Source organism: Morchella sextelata (assembly GCF_020137385.1).
Source record: "Morchella sextelata strain SCLS chromosome Unknown scls_12, whole genome shotgun sequence".
Taxonomy (NCBI): domain Eukaryota; kingdom Fungi; phylum Ascomycota; class Pezizomycetes; order Pezizales; family Morchellaceae; genus Morchella; species Morchella sextelata.
Genome location: NW_025408627.1, coordinates 1285427 through 1302768, shown reverse-complemented (window position 1 = coordinate 1302768; position 17342 = coordinate 1285427). Strand labels below are relative to the sequence as shown.

Below are 17342 nucleotides of genomic sequence, written 5' to 3'. Positions count from 1 at the left end.
GAAGATCAAAGGCTGCATATGTGTAGGTGCATGGAGAGAGTAGTAGTGACACAATGAATAAAGTTATTATTTCCCCTTCCAAGGAAGACAGATCCGGGTATTGAGAGGCTCCGAACCGTGGGGGAATCCGACTGGGTCTTGGTCTAGACTTGGCCTGCAGTGTGTCGTTTTCTAGAACACTGCGAAAAAGGTTCTTGGTTGGGGGAACTCAATTCCCGCCGCGTCCCCTCGTAAGATAGATCTGCACGCTTGAAACCACCAAACAGGGGTGAGACATCTCACTGACGGTCCAACGACAACGCTCTCTTCGTCGGAAACAAACCACCCAACACAGCTACCTATCCTACGTACCAAACTAAACTACCGTTTACCCCCCCTACAGCTTTTCACCCGCTCACCCGCTCACCCGTTCACACCCACCCACCCCCCAGGGTCAGAATCTTTGTAGTTCTCTCCCCCCACAGTCCACCCCACAAGTCCCTTCACATACCCCCCTTGACGTCCATCATGAACGGCCTTCGGATGGACGAGCTGTCTGCTGAGGTCGAGGTTCTCGAGTCGTGAGTCTCATCCCACCCCATCCATCTTCCCCCCGGAGCATTCTAGAAGCAATTCATTTCCTGACCCAGGGTTCACCTCTCGTTACCTGCCTCCCTCCCCACAGGAAGCTATCGAAGACCGCAGATCTCACTACCAAGATCTCGTTAAGCTTGAAGAAGCTTTCAGCTAGCGCCCAGAATGTCGAACAGGCTGTGAAACCGATTTACAGCAAGACACAGTCCCTGACGGCCCTTGCTGGGAGTGAGCAGATTCTATTCGCTGGCGGGATGGGGAAAAAAAAATTCTTTATGGGGCGGCGCGATGACGATGACGGAGGCTGATGAACTGGACACTTTTGACAGATATCGATGATGCCATAGCCGCAATCGATAAGATACGACAACCTGCAGATGTCGTTTCTCAGGAGGAAGGCGTCATTCGTCGGGGGTGGGTTCCCTTGCAGCTTGTCATTCGATGGCAATGTTTTCTGTTTTACCCTACAATTTTTTTTTTTTTTTTACAATACAATGGATAGCTTACTCGGTTTGTTCATCCGTTCAATAGACCCAAGGCGACTGGATTGACCGAGTATCTTGCTGCTCTCAAGAGGATCAACGAGGCAATGGGGACTTTGAAAAAGTCTAACTTGAGAAGCTCCCAGAAAGCGGTCGGGCAGATGGTCTGCATACACATCCATGTCCCCACAACTTGGAAGGAAATCGAGAGGATTTTTGGCTAACCCGGAATTAAGACCGGCCTGCTCAAAGCCGGAAGCTTGCAGCTGGAAGACCTATTCAGGCAAGCATTGGCAGAAGAGTCCAAGTCTGTCGAACCACTCCATTACATCACAAAGGAACTGCCGTTCCCGACTTTTAGTTCTGAGAAGGTCAACATGCTTGCGGTGCTCAATGATTTTCTCTCATCGACACTCGCCCAGTCCTCCGGTATCCAATCCAATGCAAACACAATATATGCCGAAGTCCGTGGTCCCTACATGACCAACTCGTTGGCCTCCCTGGCCCTTGCAACGGTAAATACTACTCGCCGCGTCACTGTTGCACCGTACGATAAGGGCTCGAATGGCATATCGATGTACACAAACGCCCTCGAGGCAATCTTCGAGGCCGAGTACGACAATATCTGCCATCTCTTCCCGTCCTCGGAGTGGCCAACTGTGTACAGTAATACTACGCTGCAGCCTATGGGCGTCTTCAAAAAGACCCTAGCAGATTTAAACGCATTCGTCAAGGCAAACATGGTGACAGACTGTTTCCTCGCATACGACGTTATTGAGAACGTCCAGCCCGCCAGTCTGCGTCTAAAGACAAAAACAGGCGAGCAGCGCGAGTTCACGGAGGCCCTGAAACCGCTGCGGCTCACCGCGCAAAGCAGTTTCTCGCATTTTCTTGAGGACATCAAGAAGAGTGGGTCAAGCACAGTTGCTCTACCATTGGACAATACTGTCGCAGAGCTGACCACGAACGTCATGGCCCGACTCAGAAGAATGTCAGATTATCCTAATGCGATATCAGGTCTTTTGGTCTCTTTGGGAGAGGGAAATTGGCATGGTAACAAGCCATATACTGCACCTACAATGTCGGCCTTTGACGTTGGTGCGGATGGAGTGCAGCTGCTGTCGCAGTTCTGTCTTGATGCCATTGATCAGTTGATACATGAGCTGGAGCAGAAAGCGAGGGTGATGATCAAGAAGACATCCACGGTTGCGGTCTTTATGGTAAACAATGTTCACTATATTGAGAGCAATATCCGGAAGAGCGACCTGGCGAATATCATGTCTCGGGAAGCGCAGCAGAAGGTCGAGAAGTGGAGAAAAGACGCTGTAAAGATGTACATGGAGCAGTGGAAGGAATGTGCAGCGTACCTGATGGACGTCACATACACGAAGCAGCACTCAGGGGGGAAGGTCACACTAACTAGTAAGGAGAAGGAGGGCGTCAAAGAGAAGTTCAAGGCAAGTTTTAATGCTCTTAGTTTTGGGGTGGTACAGGACTGATTTAGGATAGAACTTCAATACGGCGTTTGAGGACCTTGTGCAGAGACATAAGCAGTACACATTTCCTGATAAGGAAGTACGTACCATGCTGGCCAAAGAGATTGGATTTATTGGCCCGCTTTATGGCAGGTTTTATGATAAGTATAAGGACTTGATGAGGGACAAATATGTCAAGTATGATCGGCACTCTTTGGAGACTATGTTGGCACAGCTATAGAGGTGGGCAATTGGTATCACTTGTTTAATTTGTCCCTTCTCTTTTTTTTTTACATCTTTTCTTCCTTTCGCATTTCATGGTATAATAGCAGCTTCTTTTGGATTCGATAAACATTGGATATGTTACGAAATTGTCGTGTATGGGGGAATGTTCGAAGTTTGCTGCGTTTGGGGGTTGGCGAATATATAATCTAGTTCCGGTTCTTACTGGCTCTTCTAAAATCTTCAAATATCCCCAATATCCATAATCTTGAAGGTTCCCGAGTACCGGTTCGTAAAGTCGAATATGAATCATTAAACGCCGATATATCAACAAGTCCCACACTCCATTATTCCCAACCACACCCAGAAAACAGAGAGAAGAAATTGGCCAAAAACGTTGAAATCCCCGATAGTTTTGTTTTTTGTAAAAAAAAATCCTACCGGTACATTCCACCCCTAAATCCTTTTCCTATCCGGACTAAAAAAGGGAAGCCCAATTCCATTTTTTTTTATATTGTAGCGAAAAACATTGAAAAAAGAGAACCCCAGCGAACACACGAAACCGCTTATCTCAGTCTCCTGGCCTCACGCTCGGACTCAAGGAGGCAGAGAATGTCGTTCTCACGGACGGGGCCCTTGACGTTACGGATAATAGAACGAGTGGTGTCGTCCATGAACTCGACGCGAACCTGGGTCACGCCTCCACGGGATCCTGTTTATATTGGTTAGGGTTTTTGGATTCTGGGTGGTTGTATCGCTGGAAAGTTGGTAGAGAGGAGGAGGTTACGGACCAGTGCGCCCGAGGACCTTGACGACCTTGACGAGCTTAACGGCAGCCTTTCCAGAATCCATTTTTTGATCTATAATTCCCCCCTCACCCAGTCAGCCAATTTTGTCCCCGTCATCAATTTTTCCCAGCCGTTTCCATCGGGGGGGCGAAAACAAAAAAGACGTACGATTTGAGGATTTTTGACGAAGCGGGAGGTTCGAAAATTCGGTTTTGGGAGGGTAGTGTGAGGTGGGTGGTTGCGAAGTGGGTATTATCTTTTTTTTTTTCGTGATGCGTGCTTTGGCGGAGAGGGCGGAGGGGTGGACTGGGTCGTTGTGTGTGGGTAGGGTTTGCCCTAGCTGGTTTGGTTTGGTGGTGGTGAGGCTCTGCGGGAGTGCGTCTGTGTGGGTTGGGGTTGAGAGGGATAACTGTGTAACATGTTCTATGAGGAGCTGTGGGCTCTACCGAATGCTACATGTAGGTACATACATGCTGTGCTACTGCAGGGCGAGATATTTTTACAGAACTAGGATGATATGATAGTAATAATATTGATCCCGCATGTTTAATGGCATTGCCATAATGCGACAGTGGTTTCACAGTTGTTTCTGTATGTATGTACTTACTGGAGTTGGGGATCTTCAGTGCATGATGGGGATTGGATCCCAATGTTCAGTTCCTGAGACGCTGTACCTACTACTGCCCACTGCGTGCTATGCATTACGGAACTCATCTGTAACCTCACGTCCCACAAGCTCACCACAGCTCACTCGGCCTCGCCCGGGTAACCCACACAGCCCCCTCCAAGTACCCAGCCCTACAAGCTCACCCCTCACCCCATCTTCCCCCCTGAAAGCCACCACCGACTCTCTACTCCCCCCGCTCCCCAATACTCCCCACACTTCATCACGACCATGGCTGCCCATCCTACACAAATGCACAACCTAACGACCCTCATCAAGAGGTTTGTTCCCTCTCGCTCCTTCTCCCCCAGGTTCTTAGATAGCTCTGCTGACACTAGAAGCTAGGCTCGAGGCCGCAACGTCTCGTCTCGAAGATATTGCTTCAATCCCAAGCTACGCGGCGTCCAGCAGTACCACGCAGCAGATCCAGAGCACTGAGAGTGCAGCATCGACAATCAGGAACGTCCCACTGCCGCAGCCCCCCGTTGTCCAAGAGGAGCTTCCTCCGAACGTTGAGGAGTTTGATGAGCTTATTGCGGGCCCTGTAGCGACATATGTTGAGAAGAGTAAAGCTCTTGACCAGTCGCTTATCATTGAGCAGGTATGGCCCACTCTCATTCACACGCACATACTCCATGGGGAGCTCCACTAACTTAGTTTGCAGAGCAAAGCTGTCGAAAAGTGCTTCGCCGCACAACGCAAATTCCTCCTGATCACGACCAAAGCGCGCAAGCCTGAGGGGTCCACGCAGTTCATGGACCTCCTGACATCGATGCAGCGCGAATGGGCAAACGCCTCCAACATTTGCGAGTCCAACCGCGCCTCGCGTCACATCACCTATCTCCAGACCATCAGCGAGGGCATCACCAGTCTCACCTGGGTTGCAACCGACATGGCCCCCCCAAAACACATTGGAGAGACCCTCGGTGGAGCGCAGTTTTGGGGAAACCGCATCCTGACGACGAAGGAGCCTGCGGGCGTCGAGTGGGTGCGCTCCATCTATAACTGGATCACCGCGTTGCAGGCGTACACGAAGAAGTGGTATCCTGCAGGACTGACATGGAACGCTAAAGGGATTGATGCAAGGGAGGCCCTGTTGGCTCTGGACGGTGCTTCCAGTTCTAATGCTTTCGGGTTCTCGGGCGGGGCGCCACCCCCACCTCCTCCGCCACTACCGAATTTGGCGGCACTGGATGGGAGCAGCTCACCCAAGGCAGACCCTGTCAGCTCGGTGTTTGCGGCGATCAACCGCGGTGCAGATGTCACGGCGGGCTTGAGGAAGGTGAGCAAGGAGGACATGACGCACAAGAACCCGTCGCTGCGCGCCAGTTCTGTGGTTCCTGCCGCGAGGCCGGGGTCCTCAGGAAGCCTGCGCGGGAAGTCCCCAGCGCCGCCGACGAGAGCGAAGCCAGCAGGGCTGACGATGAAGAAGCCACCAAAGAAGGAGTTGGATGGGAACAAGTGGATGATTGTACACCCTCCCACCCTGCATATACTGCTACTACATTGTAGCTATTATTAACGCCGCATTAGGAAAACTACGAAAATGAAAGCGCTCTCGTCCTCGAGGACGTCGAAATCAACCAATCCGTCTTTATCTTCCGCTGTAAAAATACCGTGATTCAGATCAACGGCAAGATTAATGCTGTGTCCATCAACGAGTGCACCAAGACGGGTGTGATCGTTGATAACCTCGTGTCCTCGATCGACATCATCAAGTCCAACTCGTTCTCGCTCCAGATCAACGGCAGCGCGCCTACGGTCCAGGTCGACCAGTGCGACGGCGGCACGATATACCTGAGCAAGACCAACCCCGACATTGAGGTGTTGACGAGTAAGAGCACCGCAATCAACATCGACATCCCGCACGCGGCAGAGGGGAGCGAGGAGTGGGACTATGTGGAGAAGCCCGTGCCAGAGCAGTTGAGGCACACGGTGAAGGGCGGGCTGTTGAAGAGCGAGATTGTCGAGCATGCGGGTTGAGGGCCCAGTGTAGTTTAGTTTATGAGACTGGCCGGGAGGCGGTTTTGTGATTTTGTGCTTCTTTTTTCCTTTTTCTTTTTTCTCCCTTTTATTTCCCCCGGTTTATTAGCATAGCCCCCTTTTTTGCCTTTTTTTCCCACCCTTTGCTGTGGCGGGAAAAAAGTATGCGGTGCTGGTAGGAGTGGGCTTGTCTTGTCTATACCAATCTGTAGAGGAAAGCGGATCCAATTCATGAGCGTGGAGGTGGGTGGGGGGTTGCTGAATATTGAGCTATCTTATTCCCATGTACAAATTATGTGGGTTCTTTGAGCTGCGATAGAATATGCAAGACTTCTTTCCTGCCCAGAACCGGGCTGGCGATGATGGTGAGGTGCTACGTTGGAATGTGGTGTGGTGATTTACCCTGCAGTACTAGAATCGGAGCTATTCGAGTGATATTCCGTGATTGTGCACTTGTCGCATAGAAAAGGCCCATAATCATTATCATCGACCTGCCCGGGTTGGTACTGACCTGATGACTCTCTCTGTCTCGTCACAGTACGCTACTACATATCTCTGTGCCCCGGGCTCCACCCCCCATAAACGCCTTCTCACCAACCAAGCCATGATAGCACCAGACCGAAAAAGCAACCATGATTAACTCCCCCCCCTCCCCCCGCGCCCCATCGTTAGTAAACCCGGTACCATAGCCCACGAGAGCTTATTCCACAGCAGTCGCGGGCTTGGACCAGATGTTGACTTTAGAGGGCCTCGTGATATGGATGTGCCGGGCGGGCGCTTTGTGTTGTGGAACACCGGTATAGCTATGGTGTGGTAAACACAAAGTGGATTGTACCTACGGGACATTTTGGTGGGCGTGGCTATAGCTATGGGAGGAGGAGGAGGAGGAGGAGGAGGTTAGTTACTGCCTCTGGTCAATGTAGCTGAAAGCTAGGATTGATTCCATCATGACAGGCTGTACAAATAGGTACTATCAACCGGAAGGACACCTCGGTCAAGAGCGTGGAAATTCACTTTATCAATGTATCTACTTGACTGTGGTTCGAAAGTGCTTTCGAACTGCAGTGGTTTCTTTTCGTTACACCCGCCAGTGCCAAGAAACCGGTCATAGTATCTCACTCGGCCACTGCACTCACCACACTAGCACTTCACGCTCACTTCGCTCTTCATCACTCAATCACAACACATAAGAATACGGCAACGATATGATATTTCTCTCTGCCACTACGTTATGTATCTACTTGATGATTTCTACCAACTAACTACCTCCAGACTCACAAACCAACCCAGTCCTCCAGGGTATCGGTACCGGTATCGGTATCGGCACCGCTCTGATCCACGTCTACTGCGCAACCGGGAAGATGACGATTCTCCCATCAACACTACACACAAATCAGTCTCACCCAAAACAACAGATAACCACACAACACAAAAAAAGGGGGGAAGAAAGCCCATACCCACTACTACTAAACCTCACCACCTCTCCCCCCGCGCTCTCATACGCCCTCAAGCTCGCAATCGAGTTCTGATGTATCGTCTTCAGACTCGCATCATCGCCGACCCCACTCTTCCCCTTCAGGTCCATCTGCCTAAACATATTAAGCGCCGAGCTCTCCTGCGCCGCGCCCTGCTGCGCCTTATTCGGATCATCGACCGCATACGCCTGCCGCCACCCCTCCACACTCCCCTCAAACACCACGGGATGGCAATCATGCCCCGCCGCCACAAGCTGATCCTCCCTCGTCCAGCACAGCGCCACAAACGGCAGCATCTGCGTAGTAACCGTAACCACCGCCCTCGGCGGCGCGTCCGGCGCCGCCGGATACACCACCGTCACGCTCGAATCGTGCGCCGCGAAGGCAAGCGCATCGCCGCTCGGCGAGAACGCAACGGCGTGCACCCACCCGCCCGACGAGTTCATGTACTCGCCGCAGACGGTGTTGAACGGGATGCGCTCGCCCCAGGCCGTGGGCTCGGGGCGCTGGTCCACGCCCTTGATGAAGGCGGAGAAGACGCGGGCGTGGGCGTCGGCGGAGCCGGCGGCCAGGAGCACGCTGTTGGGGTGCCAGCAGAGGGAGAGGACCGTGGAGCGTAGGGGCTTCTTGAGGTGCTTGGACACCCACCAGTCGTTCTCTTGCTCAAAGTAGCAGACGGCGATGGCGCGCGCGCCGGAGCCGACGGCGAATTTGGATTCGTCGGGGGACCAGCGGACGTGGGTTGCGGCGCGGTTGAGGCGGAGGAGCACGAGGGTAGGTTTCCAGCCGGTGGGGGAGGGCTCCCAGACGAGGGCGTTGCGGTCTGGGGACGTTAGTCGAGCATTCAAAACCTCCAATCCGCGAGCTTAAGAGCACTCCCGCAACCACAAACCACTCTTAACCCAACCGGAAAGGAAGCCAAAACCTACCCTGCGAGCACGTCACAATCCTGCCGCTCTTGGCCGCAATATCGACACTGGTGACGGTCTTATCATGGCCGACGAGCTCCTCCTTAAACTTGAAGCTGCCGTCCGCCTCGTGGCCGTAGAGCTCGACCTTGATGTCTCTGGACACGGCTAGGAGGCTCCTGTCGGCCGAGAAGGAGTGGTCTGCGATGGGGGCGTGGAATAGGAGGTGGGCTTGGGGGTGGGGGGACATTGTTACTGTTGGGGGTTGGTGGTGGGGGTTAATTGGTTAATTGGGGGTATGGAGTGGATGGATGGAGGGGATAGGAGCAGCACTCTACTATCGTTGGAGTGGTGTGTGGATTGATGATGTTGTGAGGTGTGAGGTTGGTGATGGTGAGGGGGAGCTTCAGGGTGTGGGTTGGTATGGTGCTAACTGACGTGGGGTGGAGCTAGGGCTTGGCGGTGCCGTGGAGCTACTCTACATACGCGTCAGAGTGGGGGACATGGAATATCACTCTCTCTCCAGGAGGCACTTTTCTTCAATCGCGCTCATTCACCCGCACATGCACTGCACTAATACTGACTATTGACGGAACCACTTCAATTCCATCCCCGTCCCAATTCCGCACCACTAAAATAACACTCATCTACCACGCACGCATTCATACACAACCGCCAAAGGAATAACTTTATACACTCCCACCCTTTCAAACACAAAAAGGGCAGAGAGACAAAAAAAAACTAATTGGTAAATAAGAGAAAAAAAAAAAAAAAAAAAAAAACCAAGAAACAAAACACCCCCCCAAAACGAGATGAGATGGAAAAACAGCTATAAAAGAAAAAAAAAGGAACCCTCCTAATTAAATTCACAAAACCAACTAGCTAGCTAGAGCTCGTTCTTGGGGTTAAGATAGTTGTCCCCCTTCCAGCTATAGAACGCCTCTCTGGGCGCCCGCCCCATCGCGCGATCCCACAGCTGACTCGCCTCCGACAGTCCAATGATCATCCTATGTATTGCCAATTAGCCTCCTATCCACTTCTACTTCACAGACACAGAGAGCGAGATAAAACTTACAGATGCTTCGGCACCTCGTACCAACTCCTCATGACAAACATGAGCGTCATCCAAACGACCTTAACCTCCTCCACGAACAGCTCCTTGATAGTCGGCTCAACCTCCCCCTCCTTTCTAGGCCCCGCAGCCGCTCTGCGACCCGCCTCTCTCTTCGCTTCCAGCTCCTCGGCCTGGCGCTGGTCCCACATGGCCTTGAAGGCGTCAAGGGCAACGAGGGAGTCGGATACACGGTGAAGGGTGTTGACGAGCGCAACGAGCTCGGTGCGGCGGAGGACAGGGTTAACGCCGGGCTCAGCGTCTTCGTCGAATTCGAAGAGGACCTTGAGGGCAGTTCCGTATCCTTGCGTCTGGACTTTACCCCACAGACGGCACTTGTCACAGCCGACGCAGTCCATGAGCCTGGAGACGTTCCTGAAGCGGTTGCGGAACTCCTCTTTGAGACCTGCCACCTCGCCCCGGAACATGAGAGACTCATCAAAGATTGGCTCAGCGGAGGCAGCGGTCTTGGCAAGCTTGAGGACCTTAGCCCTGGTAATACGGCTCTGGTAAGTGTCGCCGGAGCAGAAAGTGTAGTCCTGGAGGTAGTTCTGGAGCTTCGAGACGGCGCGGGCAAGGAGGGCGTAGTTAAAGTAGATGTTCTGTACACGCTCCGGGTGTCCCTTGAAGCGGGACATGAAGCACTCGTAGTTGGGGCCCCACTCACCCGTAGACTGGTTCAAGTAGTCCCAGCACAGATGCATTGAGATACTCGCATGCATGCCCGAGATGACCCTATGGAAGACCCTCTTCTCCAGACACTCATCGTCCGCATCGAGCTCCACCAGGCTCTGCTTCCCGTCCTTCCCAACCCCAAACTCATGCTTCCCCTTCTCCTGCATCACCCCCGCAAACTCCATCGCCGCCGGGTTCCTCTTCGAGAACCCCGCGGACCCCTTCGGCTCCTCCAGCTCCGGGTGCCTGTCGAAGCAATTCTCCCTATATATCGCCTTCCAGACATTCTGCGCGCCGGCCCCCGCATACCCCGTGAACCTCTCCGGGTTCTCAATCAGCGACACATAGTCGCCCCTGCTGCCCTCCGTCTCGTCCTCGGGCACGCAGTAGTCCCTCTCATCGCACTCATCCTCCTCCACAATGCAGCTCTCCTCGCGGTCCGTGCCCAGCGCGCCCTTCAGCGGCGACGGCTCCGTCGGCTCCCGACTCACCGGATGCGACGCCTTGGGCCCCGCCAGCTTGCCCAGCTCCTCCGCGCGCCAGATCTCGGGGATGTCCTTCTCGTCGTCGATGGTGGTCACGGCGCAGGCAATGTTGCCGCACATGCCCTCGTCGTCCCAGAAGGGGCACGTGCGCCCAAAGAGGTCGAGGCGGTAGTAGCTAAAGTAGTCAGTGTCGTGGGTGATCTCCTTCAGCAGCGGGTTGAGCTTCTTGTTGAGGCGCTCGATGGTGTCGTAGGAGGCGCAGCCGTCGGGCACGAGCTCGCTCGGGGAGTTCTGTACATGTGAGTAGGGTGCTCCAGGGGGTGGGTGGGTGCGGGAAGTTACATTGCAGACGCTGGGTGGCGGGGCGGCGGCCTCGATGAGGGTTGAGGAGAGCAGTGCGGCCCCGGCTAGGAGCTGGGAGGTGCGGGCGATCCGCATTGTGGGAGGTGGTCCTTTCGGGGGTGTTGTAGAAGCAGTTGTGGGTAGGTGGGTAGGTATTCACAGAGTGAGTGTTGCACAAGAGGACAAATAGGTGCACTCGAGAATAAGAAGAAGAAGAAGAAGTAGAAGCAGAAAACTGTAGAGTGGAATTCTGCTGGCTAAAGATATTTAAAGTATGTAGTAGACGGGACGGGAAAGGAGAGAGAAAGAGAAAGAGAAGGAGAAGGAGAAAAAAAAAATGACCCGGATGTGTAAGGAACAGGCCCTGATTATAAAGCTCCGGAAGCAAGGAGAAGTTATAAGAGGGAGCGGGAGAGAAAAGTAGACTCGCAGTTGACCAGCCAGGAGTGCAGCGTGCAGCAGAATGCTAGTAGAGGCCAGATATCCGAGACCCCAATACACAGAAATATATGAAACCCACACGCGCGAATCACCACTCGATCAATTTACCTACAGCAGTACAGCAGCACCCGCAGCCAGCAAGCAGAAATGGGCAGACAGATTGAATTGATATACGGGGGGGGGGGGGGGGGGGGGAACAGCAGCAGTATCGAGGCGGGGGGCCGGGAGAGAGGGAAGGGAGGGCAGCAGCCCATATATGACACCATCAACGGATGTTCCTGGCCTTCGTCCCTCTTCCATCCGTTCCACTCCATATATCCATCCACCAATCCATCCATCCTCTGCCCATCTTACCACAGCAAGTGCACTTCAGCTGTCTACCTGTGACCGTTGAGAATTAAAGGCCACCTTAGACACCCTACCCAGGACAGGGGTAACAACAACACCCATGTAAGTGGCGCGTGCGTGTGTGGTCGGTGGCTATGCAAGGTACAGCACACAGCACCGGTCGTGTCTTCTGGAAGAGTCGCTAAATGGATCCGCATCAACCGAATCCTCGCCGCACCACCTCCCACCTCCCAGGGCATCTCCGGGGTAGGTATTATATATACAGTTCTCAATAGAGAACCCCATGAAACCCTTTACTTGTTCATCGAACAAACAGCCACATCTTGACATGTGGCGCAGATACCATACCATACCATACCACTCGGATGATTTCTGGGGCCATCGTAGTTACACAAAGCCAGACAGATGTGTACGATTGACCACTACCGTACCGGGGGGGCGCTATTAATAATTTTGCGTGAGATGGCGTGGGGTTATATTATGGGCGGCCCAGTTAGGTCCTATTCAAAGTGATAAAGGACAGCTATCATAAAGGAATACGAGCTTGGGAATAGCTACATGTAGCTAGCTAGGCCTGGGCTGGAGGTGGAGGGCAGGCGGCTGAAACAAGCATGAAATGAGAATTGCCAGTGAACTGACTGGCCTTCTTATAAGCAGGATCCGGCGACTACAGTAGCACTCAAAGCTGGCCAGTTTGAACTAACAAGCTATTGAAAAAATGCTCGATTCTGTCTGTAGCTTCACCAACATATAGCACAAGGCCATGATTGTGATATCACGTCTGTTCTGGGTAGACAAAGGCCATAGACCGCCGCCGCCGCCGCCGCTACCTGCAATAGAGTACCTATACAGACCCAAGCATAAAGCGTAGGCCTCTTTATATGCTAGGACAGCTCATATATTCCAGGACAGAAACTATAACCCGTGAATCATAGAATCCGACAAACAGACCTTAATGTCATGATAGCAGTAGTATTTACTCAACCACAAGTAGTGTATATACAAACCACAAAGGAACACTCGATATGAGTCTACCTATGGGCCTACAACTCAAAGCACCGTGACAAGGGTTGGGGTCTAAATCTGCCAATGCTGCCATTACTAGAACAGTGCTATATAGAAATGACCATGATTACATACAGGCACGAACCGCACTCCGGGTTAAGGCCCAGGAATCTCAATTTCAACAGAAACACAGATATCTATCTCCAACTCTCAGTGCATTCCACCCGCTAACTAACTATCCCAACCCAATGGAAAGAAATATATGTTACAACCCAAGCCCAGAACCAACACAAAACAGAAAAAGAAAGAAAAAGAAACAAAAGAACTAAACTCGCTGCCTCTTTGTATCTCTCGGCCCCTCAGGCCCCGGCCCGCCTCTGAGCCGTTTGCGCGCCATATCCTCCCTCATGATGCGTTCGGCAGCGCTCATCGGCCTCTCTGGCGCTGCCGTGGCCTCCTTCTTGGCCTCCTTCTTTGCGTCCTTCTTTTTAGCCGCAAAGACGTTCTTCGGCTTATTCGCCGCCATCTTGAGCGAGACCTTCGCCGGCTGCGGCGGGGGCGCCTCCGCCTTCGTCTCCGGCGCAGCAGTAGTATACTCCGTGACCTTCTCGGGCTCGTCCTTCACCTCAGCTTCCGCCGGCTCGACCTTCCGCGCGCCAAACGAGAGCTTAATCTTCTCGCCCTCCCCCCTCTTCAGCACCCTCTCCTCCGCGCCCTCCAGGTCCCTGCCCGCGACCTCCGCATCCCTCCTCGCCCTCTCCACCTGCTCCCTAATCGCGCGCTGCTCCCTCTCCTCGTCGCCCCGGTCCTGCCTCTCCTTCCGCTGAATCGCCTCCTGCCGCTGCATCGCCTCGGGACCACTATCCACCCAGCTGACAAACAGCCCCTTCTCCCCCTCCTCCACCCGACACACGCCCTCGCGCCCAAGGTGCTTCACAAACTCGCTCAGCGAGATCCACCGCGTCGCGTTCATGTGCACGTGCTCCTTGTTGGCGATGTACTCCTGGTAGAAGTGGTTCGCGTTGATCTTCTTCTCGCCGTGGCTCGTCCTGAGCAGCAGCAAAAAGTCGCGCTGGAACTGCGTGCTGTAGTCTGTGATGAACTTTTTGGCGTTGTCGCCGATCACGAGCATCTGGCGGACGTGCGACTCGGACTGCGTGTGGCATTTGAACCCGTTCTCGTCGCGGCACTGTTTTTCGCAGACTTGGCAGTACCAGCGCAGGCGTTGGAGGCCCTTGGCTTTCATTTTGTTGTTGAGCGACTTGAGGGAGCCGGCTTCGGCGCGGGGCATGGTGGGCGGTAGGTTGGGGGGTTGGGGGGTGTTGGGGGGTGTTGGTTATGTGAGGTGTTTTTGGTATTGGTTTTTGTGGGCGTTGAAGATAAGATGGTGGAGAGCTGCTGTTTGAAGGTTGGAGAGCTGACTCGAGAAACGTTGCCGCCACGCCAAGAGCGTCCCGTTAGTCAGCCGCTTCCCCGGATTAACCGTTAATCCGCGGGCACCCAACGACGTCTTTCAGCGGGCAGCAGAAACACAGCGCAGAGCAGTGCAAGCGAGAGCCCGCCACCGCCACCGCGCAGAGACAGCTGCAGCACACACAGAACCCCCATTCTGCATTCCACAGCCAGACACAGCGGTCCCGATCCCCGGCCACAGCATCTCACTCGACCCCCGCCAAGCCCCCACCATCCGAAAACTTTGACACCGGCAACGTCCACCACGACGCACCCCGCCATCCACAACCCCCCCCGGCCAACCACCACCCCACCACCCAGCACAATGCGCGAAAAGCTCTTCACCCTCAAACGCCCGGTACCCCCCCCCCCCCTTCCCCTCCCCCCCCCTCCAATGACACACCCCCCACTAACACCCCCGACAGCGCATGCGCCAATCCTGGTCCAAATGGAACCTGTACAACCTCACCCGCCAGCGGCCCCCGCGCCTCGAGCGCCGCACCTTCTTCCAGCAGAAGTGGACCTCCAAGGCCGAGACGCGCGCCTACCACGGCGAGTACCTGACGGCGCGCCAATGGCAGACCATGTTCCGGCGCACGCTCAAGGCCGTCGTGCCCATGTACAGCGTTGACCTTGCCGAGCACAGCGGCGCGCACATGGCTGCTGGCCGCGGCGCCGGCGTCGGCGCGGACCAGGGCGTGGGTGTGCAGGCCGTGCCGTATATGAGCCAGCTGTATTGGCCCATGGAGAGGCGGCTGGATATTGCGTGTTATCGAGCCATGTTTGCGGCGAGTCCGAGGATGGCGAGGCAGTTTGTGATTCATGGGTTTGTGAAGGTGAATGGGAAGAAGGTGAGTTTTGTATTGGGGGGGGGAGTGAGAATGAGGGGTGGGGGTGGAAGGGAGGGGAAGAGAGAGTGCTAATGGGGGGATAGATGACGCATCCGAACTACATGCTCAACCCCGGCGACATGTTCTCCGTCGACCAGACCAAGGTCCTCTACGCCACCGGCGCCCCCAAAATCGGCACCGGCAAGTCCGCCTCTGAATTCACCGAGTCCGAGTCCGAGTCCGAGTCCACCGAGACCCCCGAAGACGCCGCCGCCGCCTCCGAATCCCCCGAACCCTCTGAATCCGCCGAGGCCTCCGCCTCCTCCGCTGAGGCCCCCGACCCCGTGACCCCCGACGAGGCCCTCGCCGCCCTCTCTCTCGACACCCCCTCCTCCTCCCACAAGAAAGGCGACCCCAACAACCCCATCGACTACAGCAAGCCCTACGCCACCCCGTGGCGGCCAAGAGACTACCTCCCGCCCTTCGCGTTCATCCCAAAGTACCTCGAGGTCAACCACAACACGTGCCACGCCGTGTATCTGCGCCACCCCGTGGCGAGGCCCGGGCAGACGGAGGTGCCGTCGCCGTTTGGGCCTGAGGTCATGCAGTTGGCGTTTAATTGGTTCTTGAGGAGGAGGTAGAGGGGGGGTGGCAGGGGTGTGTATATAGTCTTTAGAGTTGAAGGAAGGTAGGGGGAGGGTTAGATTAGATGCTGGTAGGATAGGACGGTGCAGTGGTTAATAGACAGCCGTTGCATTGGCAGGAACAGTAATCTGGCTCGAGAATCATTGGCAGCGGCGTGGTTGCGTTTGCAATTGTGTATAGCTCTTTCTGCATGGCGCCGCCTCGTCCATCTATCTAAGCTCGCATCTACATACCTACAGTCCTATAGGCTTAGATCCGGACTACTGTGTCTACAGCTCCATAACCCTTTATATATGCCCATCTAGTGACTTGAAAATATAACCCTGGTATACTATATCTATGCACCCATCGATCAAAAAAATCGCTATGTCTACATGTAGCTACATATCAGCCCGAAATAGAGTCGCGGAAAACCGCTCATACAGGTAGTACATGTAGATATAAAACAGACAAATAGCCAAGTATACCCCCCCCCCCCCCCAATTAAGCACGGCAAGAAACACACCTCGAGTCTATGGCAGGGTAGTAAATAAGTCAAATGGCGCAGATTTGGAGGTAGTTAGATACAAGTAGCTACTTCTCGGGGCGTCACAATCAATCAATCAATCTCGGGCGTCATAGGGTATCACTCGACCAGCACCCCGCCCACCCCAAAGAGTTTTTGTGGGACGGAGGGAGGGAAAGGGTGGAGAAGGGTATGTATGTACATTTTTGATTGTTTTGTATCCCAGCTACATGTAGCTTGGTACCAGAATTAAGAATATTCTCCCAAGCCATGTTTAGGGAAAGGTGATGGATGCTGCATCCCACCAGCCATTTCTTTCTCCCGCGCGCGGGAGAAACTGGAGAACTCTATATTTCTATCTTACATGGTGCACAAAAGACCTGTCCTGTGGTATATATTAGATATCATATCTAGCTGTAGGTAGTCGAAGCTGTTCTAGTTCTCGTAAAAAGGGAACTTCGGTGTGGGCTGCGCTGCGGAAGTCACCGTTCTCCTCCACGGCTATGCGGATACCGGCTGGTGAGGAAGAAGGTTAACAAATGTTATGGGGAGATCTAGATTCTAGACACCGGCTACTCGCTCTTGTAGTAGATTGTGGCCGTACAGGGTCTTGATCGAGGGGTTCCGAGGTTAGTAGCGTTGATGTACTTGGGCTAAATCATGGGGTTTGTATCTATGCTATGTTTGAAATTTGGGATTGTTCAATCTCGTGATCGAATTGATTCCCATTACTATTGGTTGATTCCGTTGGCTTACACTGTTTTTCTCGAACCTTCTCTCATATCCTGCAAATTCTTGTCGCATATCAGACCACCGCAAGTCAAATTTCAATGATCATGCGCACCGGAATCTTCTTGTAAAAACATTAGGACATTGTGAAATAAATCATCTTTCATTATTCTAATATAAACAGCGCCATGCGTGAGATAAAGT

General features: G+C 53.6%; 7 protein-coding genes across 7 annotated transcripts; 3 read left to right on the top strand and 4 right to left on the bottom strand.

The window, feature by feature from the left end:
• Positions 1-507: 507 nt before the first annotated feature.
• Positions 508-2771, top strand: H6S33_002245 (uncharacterized protein; the record flags this gene model as incomplete). The annotated part of the gene is made up of 6 exons (XM_044833612.1): positions 508-560; positions 665-801; positions 903-987; positions 1105-1219; positions 1292-2512; positions 2565-2771. The coding sequence occupies 6 exons, from the start codon at positions 508-510 to the stop codon at positions 2769-2771; spliced, it is 1818 nt and encodes a 605-aa protein (XP_044693388.1).
• Positions 2772-3318: 547 nt separating this feature from the next.
• H6S33_002244 (uncharacterized protein) lies at positions 3319-3604 on the bottom strand (the record flags this gene model as incomplete). Its single annotated transcript, XM_044833611.1, has 2 exons — positions 3319-3464; positions 3544-3604. The coding sequence occupies 2 exons, from the start codon at positions 3602-3604 to the stop codon at positions 3319-3321; spliced, it is 207 nt and encodes a 68-aa protein (XP_044693387.1).
• An 831-nt stretch (positions 3605-4435) lies between these two features.
• H6S33_002243 (uncharacterized protein) lies at positions 4436-6187 on the top strand (the record flags this gene model as incomplete). The annotated part of the gene is made up of 4 exons (XM_044833610.1): positions 4436-4485; positions 4550-4805; positions 4869-5675; positions 5738-6187. 4 exons carry the CDS (start codon positions 4436-4438, stop codon positions 6185-6187), a joined length of 1563 nt encoding a protein of 520 aa, XP_044693386.1.
• Positions 6188-7529: 1342 nt separating this feature from the next.
• Positions 7530-8820, bottom strand: H6S33_002242 (uncharacterized protein; the record flags this gene model as incomplete). Its single annotated transcript, XM_044833609.1, has 3 exons — positions 7530-7569; positions 7645-8485; positions 8592-8820. The coding sequence occupies 3 exons, from the start codon at positions 8818-8820 to the stop codon at positions 7530-7532; spliced, it is 1110 nt and encodes a 369-aa protein (XP_044693385.1).
• Positions 8821-9456: 636 nt separating this feature from the next.
• H6S33_002241 (uncharacterized protein) lies at positions 9457-11279 on the bottom strand (the record flags this gene model as incomplete). The annotated part of the gene is made up of 3 exons (XM_044833607.1): positions 9457-9577; positions 9646-11132; positions 11184-11279. 3 exons carry the CDS (start codon positions 11277-11279, stop codon positions 9457-9459), a joined length of 1704 nt encoding a protein of 567 aa, XP_044693384.1.
• A 2023-nt stretch (positions 11280-13302) lies between these two features.
• H6S33_002240 (uncharacterized protein) lies at positions 13303-14268 on the bottom strand (the record flags this gene model as incomplete). The annotated part of the gene is made up of 1 exon (XM_044833606.1): positions 13303-14268. The coding sequence occupies one exon, from the start codon at positions 14266-14268 to the stop codon at positions 13303-13305; it is 966 nt and encodes a 321-aa protein (XP_044693383.1).
• A 486-nt stretch (positions 14269-14754) lies between these two features.
• Positions 14755-15900, top strand: H6S33_002239 (uncharacterized protein; the record flags this gene model as incomplete). Its single annotated transcript, XM_044833605.1, has 3 exons — positions 14755-14787; positions 14855-15280; positions 15364-15900. 3 exons carry the CDS (start codon positions 14755-14757, stop codon positions 15898-15900), a joined length of 996 nt encoding a protein of 331 aa, XP_044693382.1.
• Positions 15901-17342: the final 1442 nt, after the last annotated feature.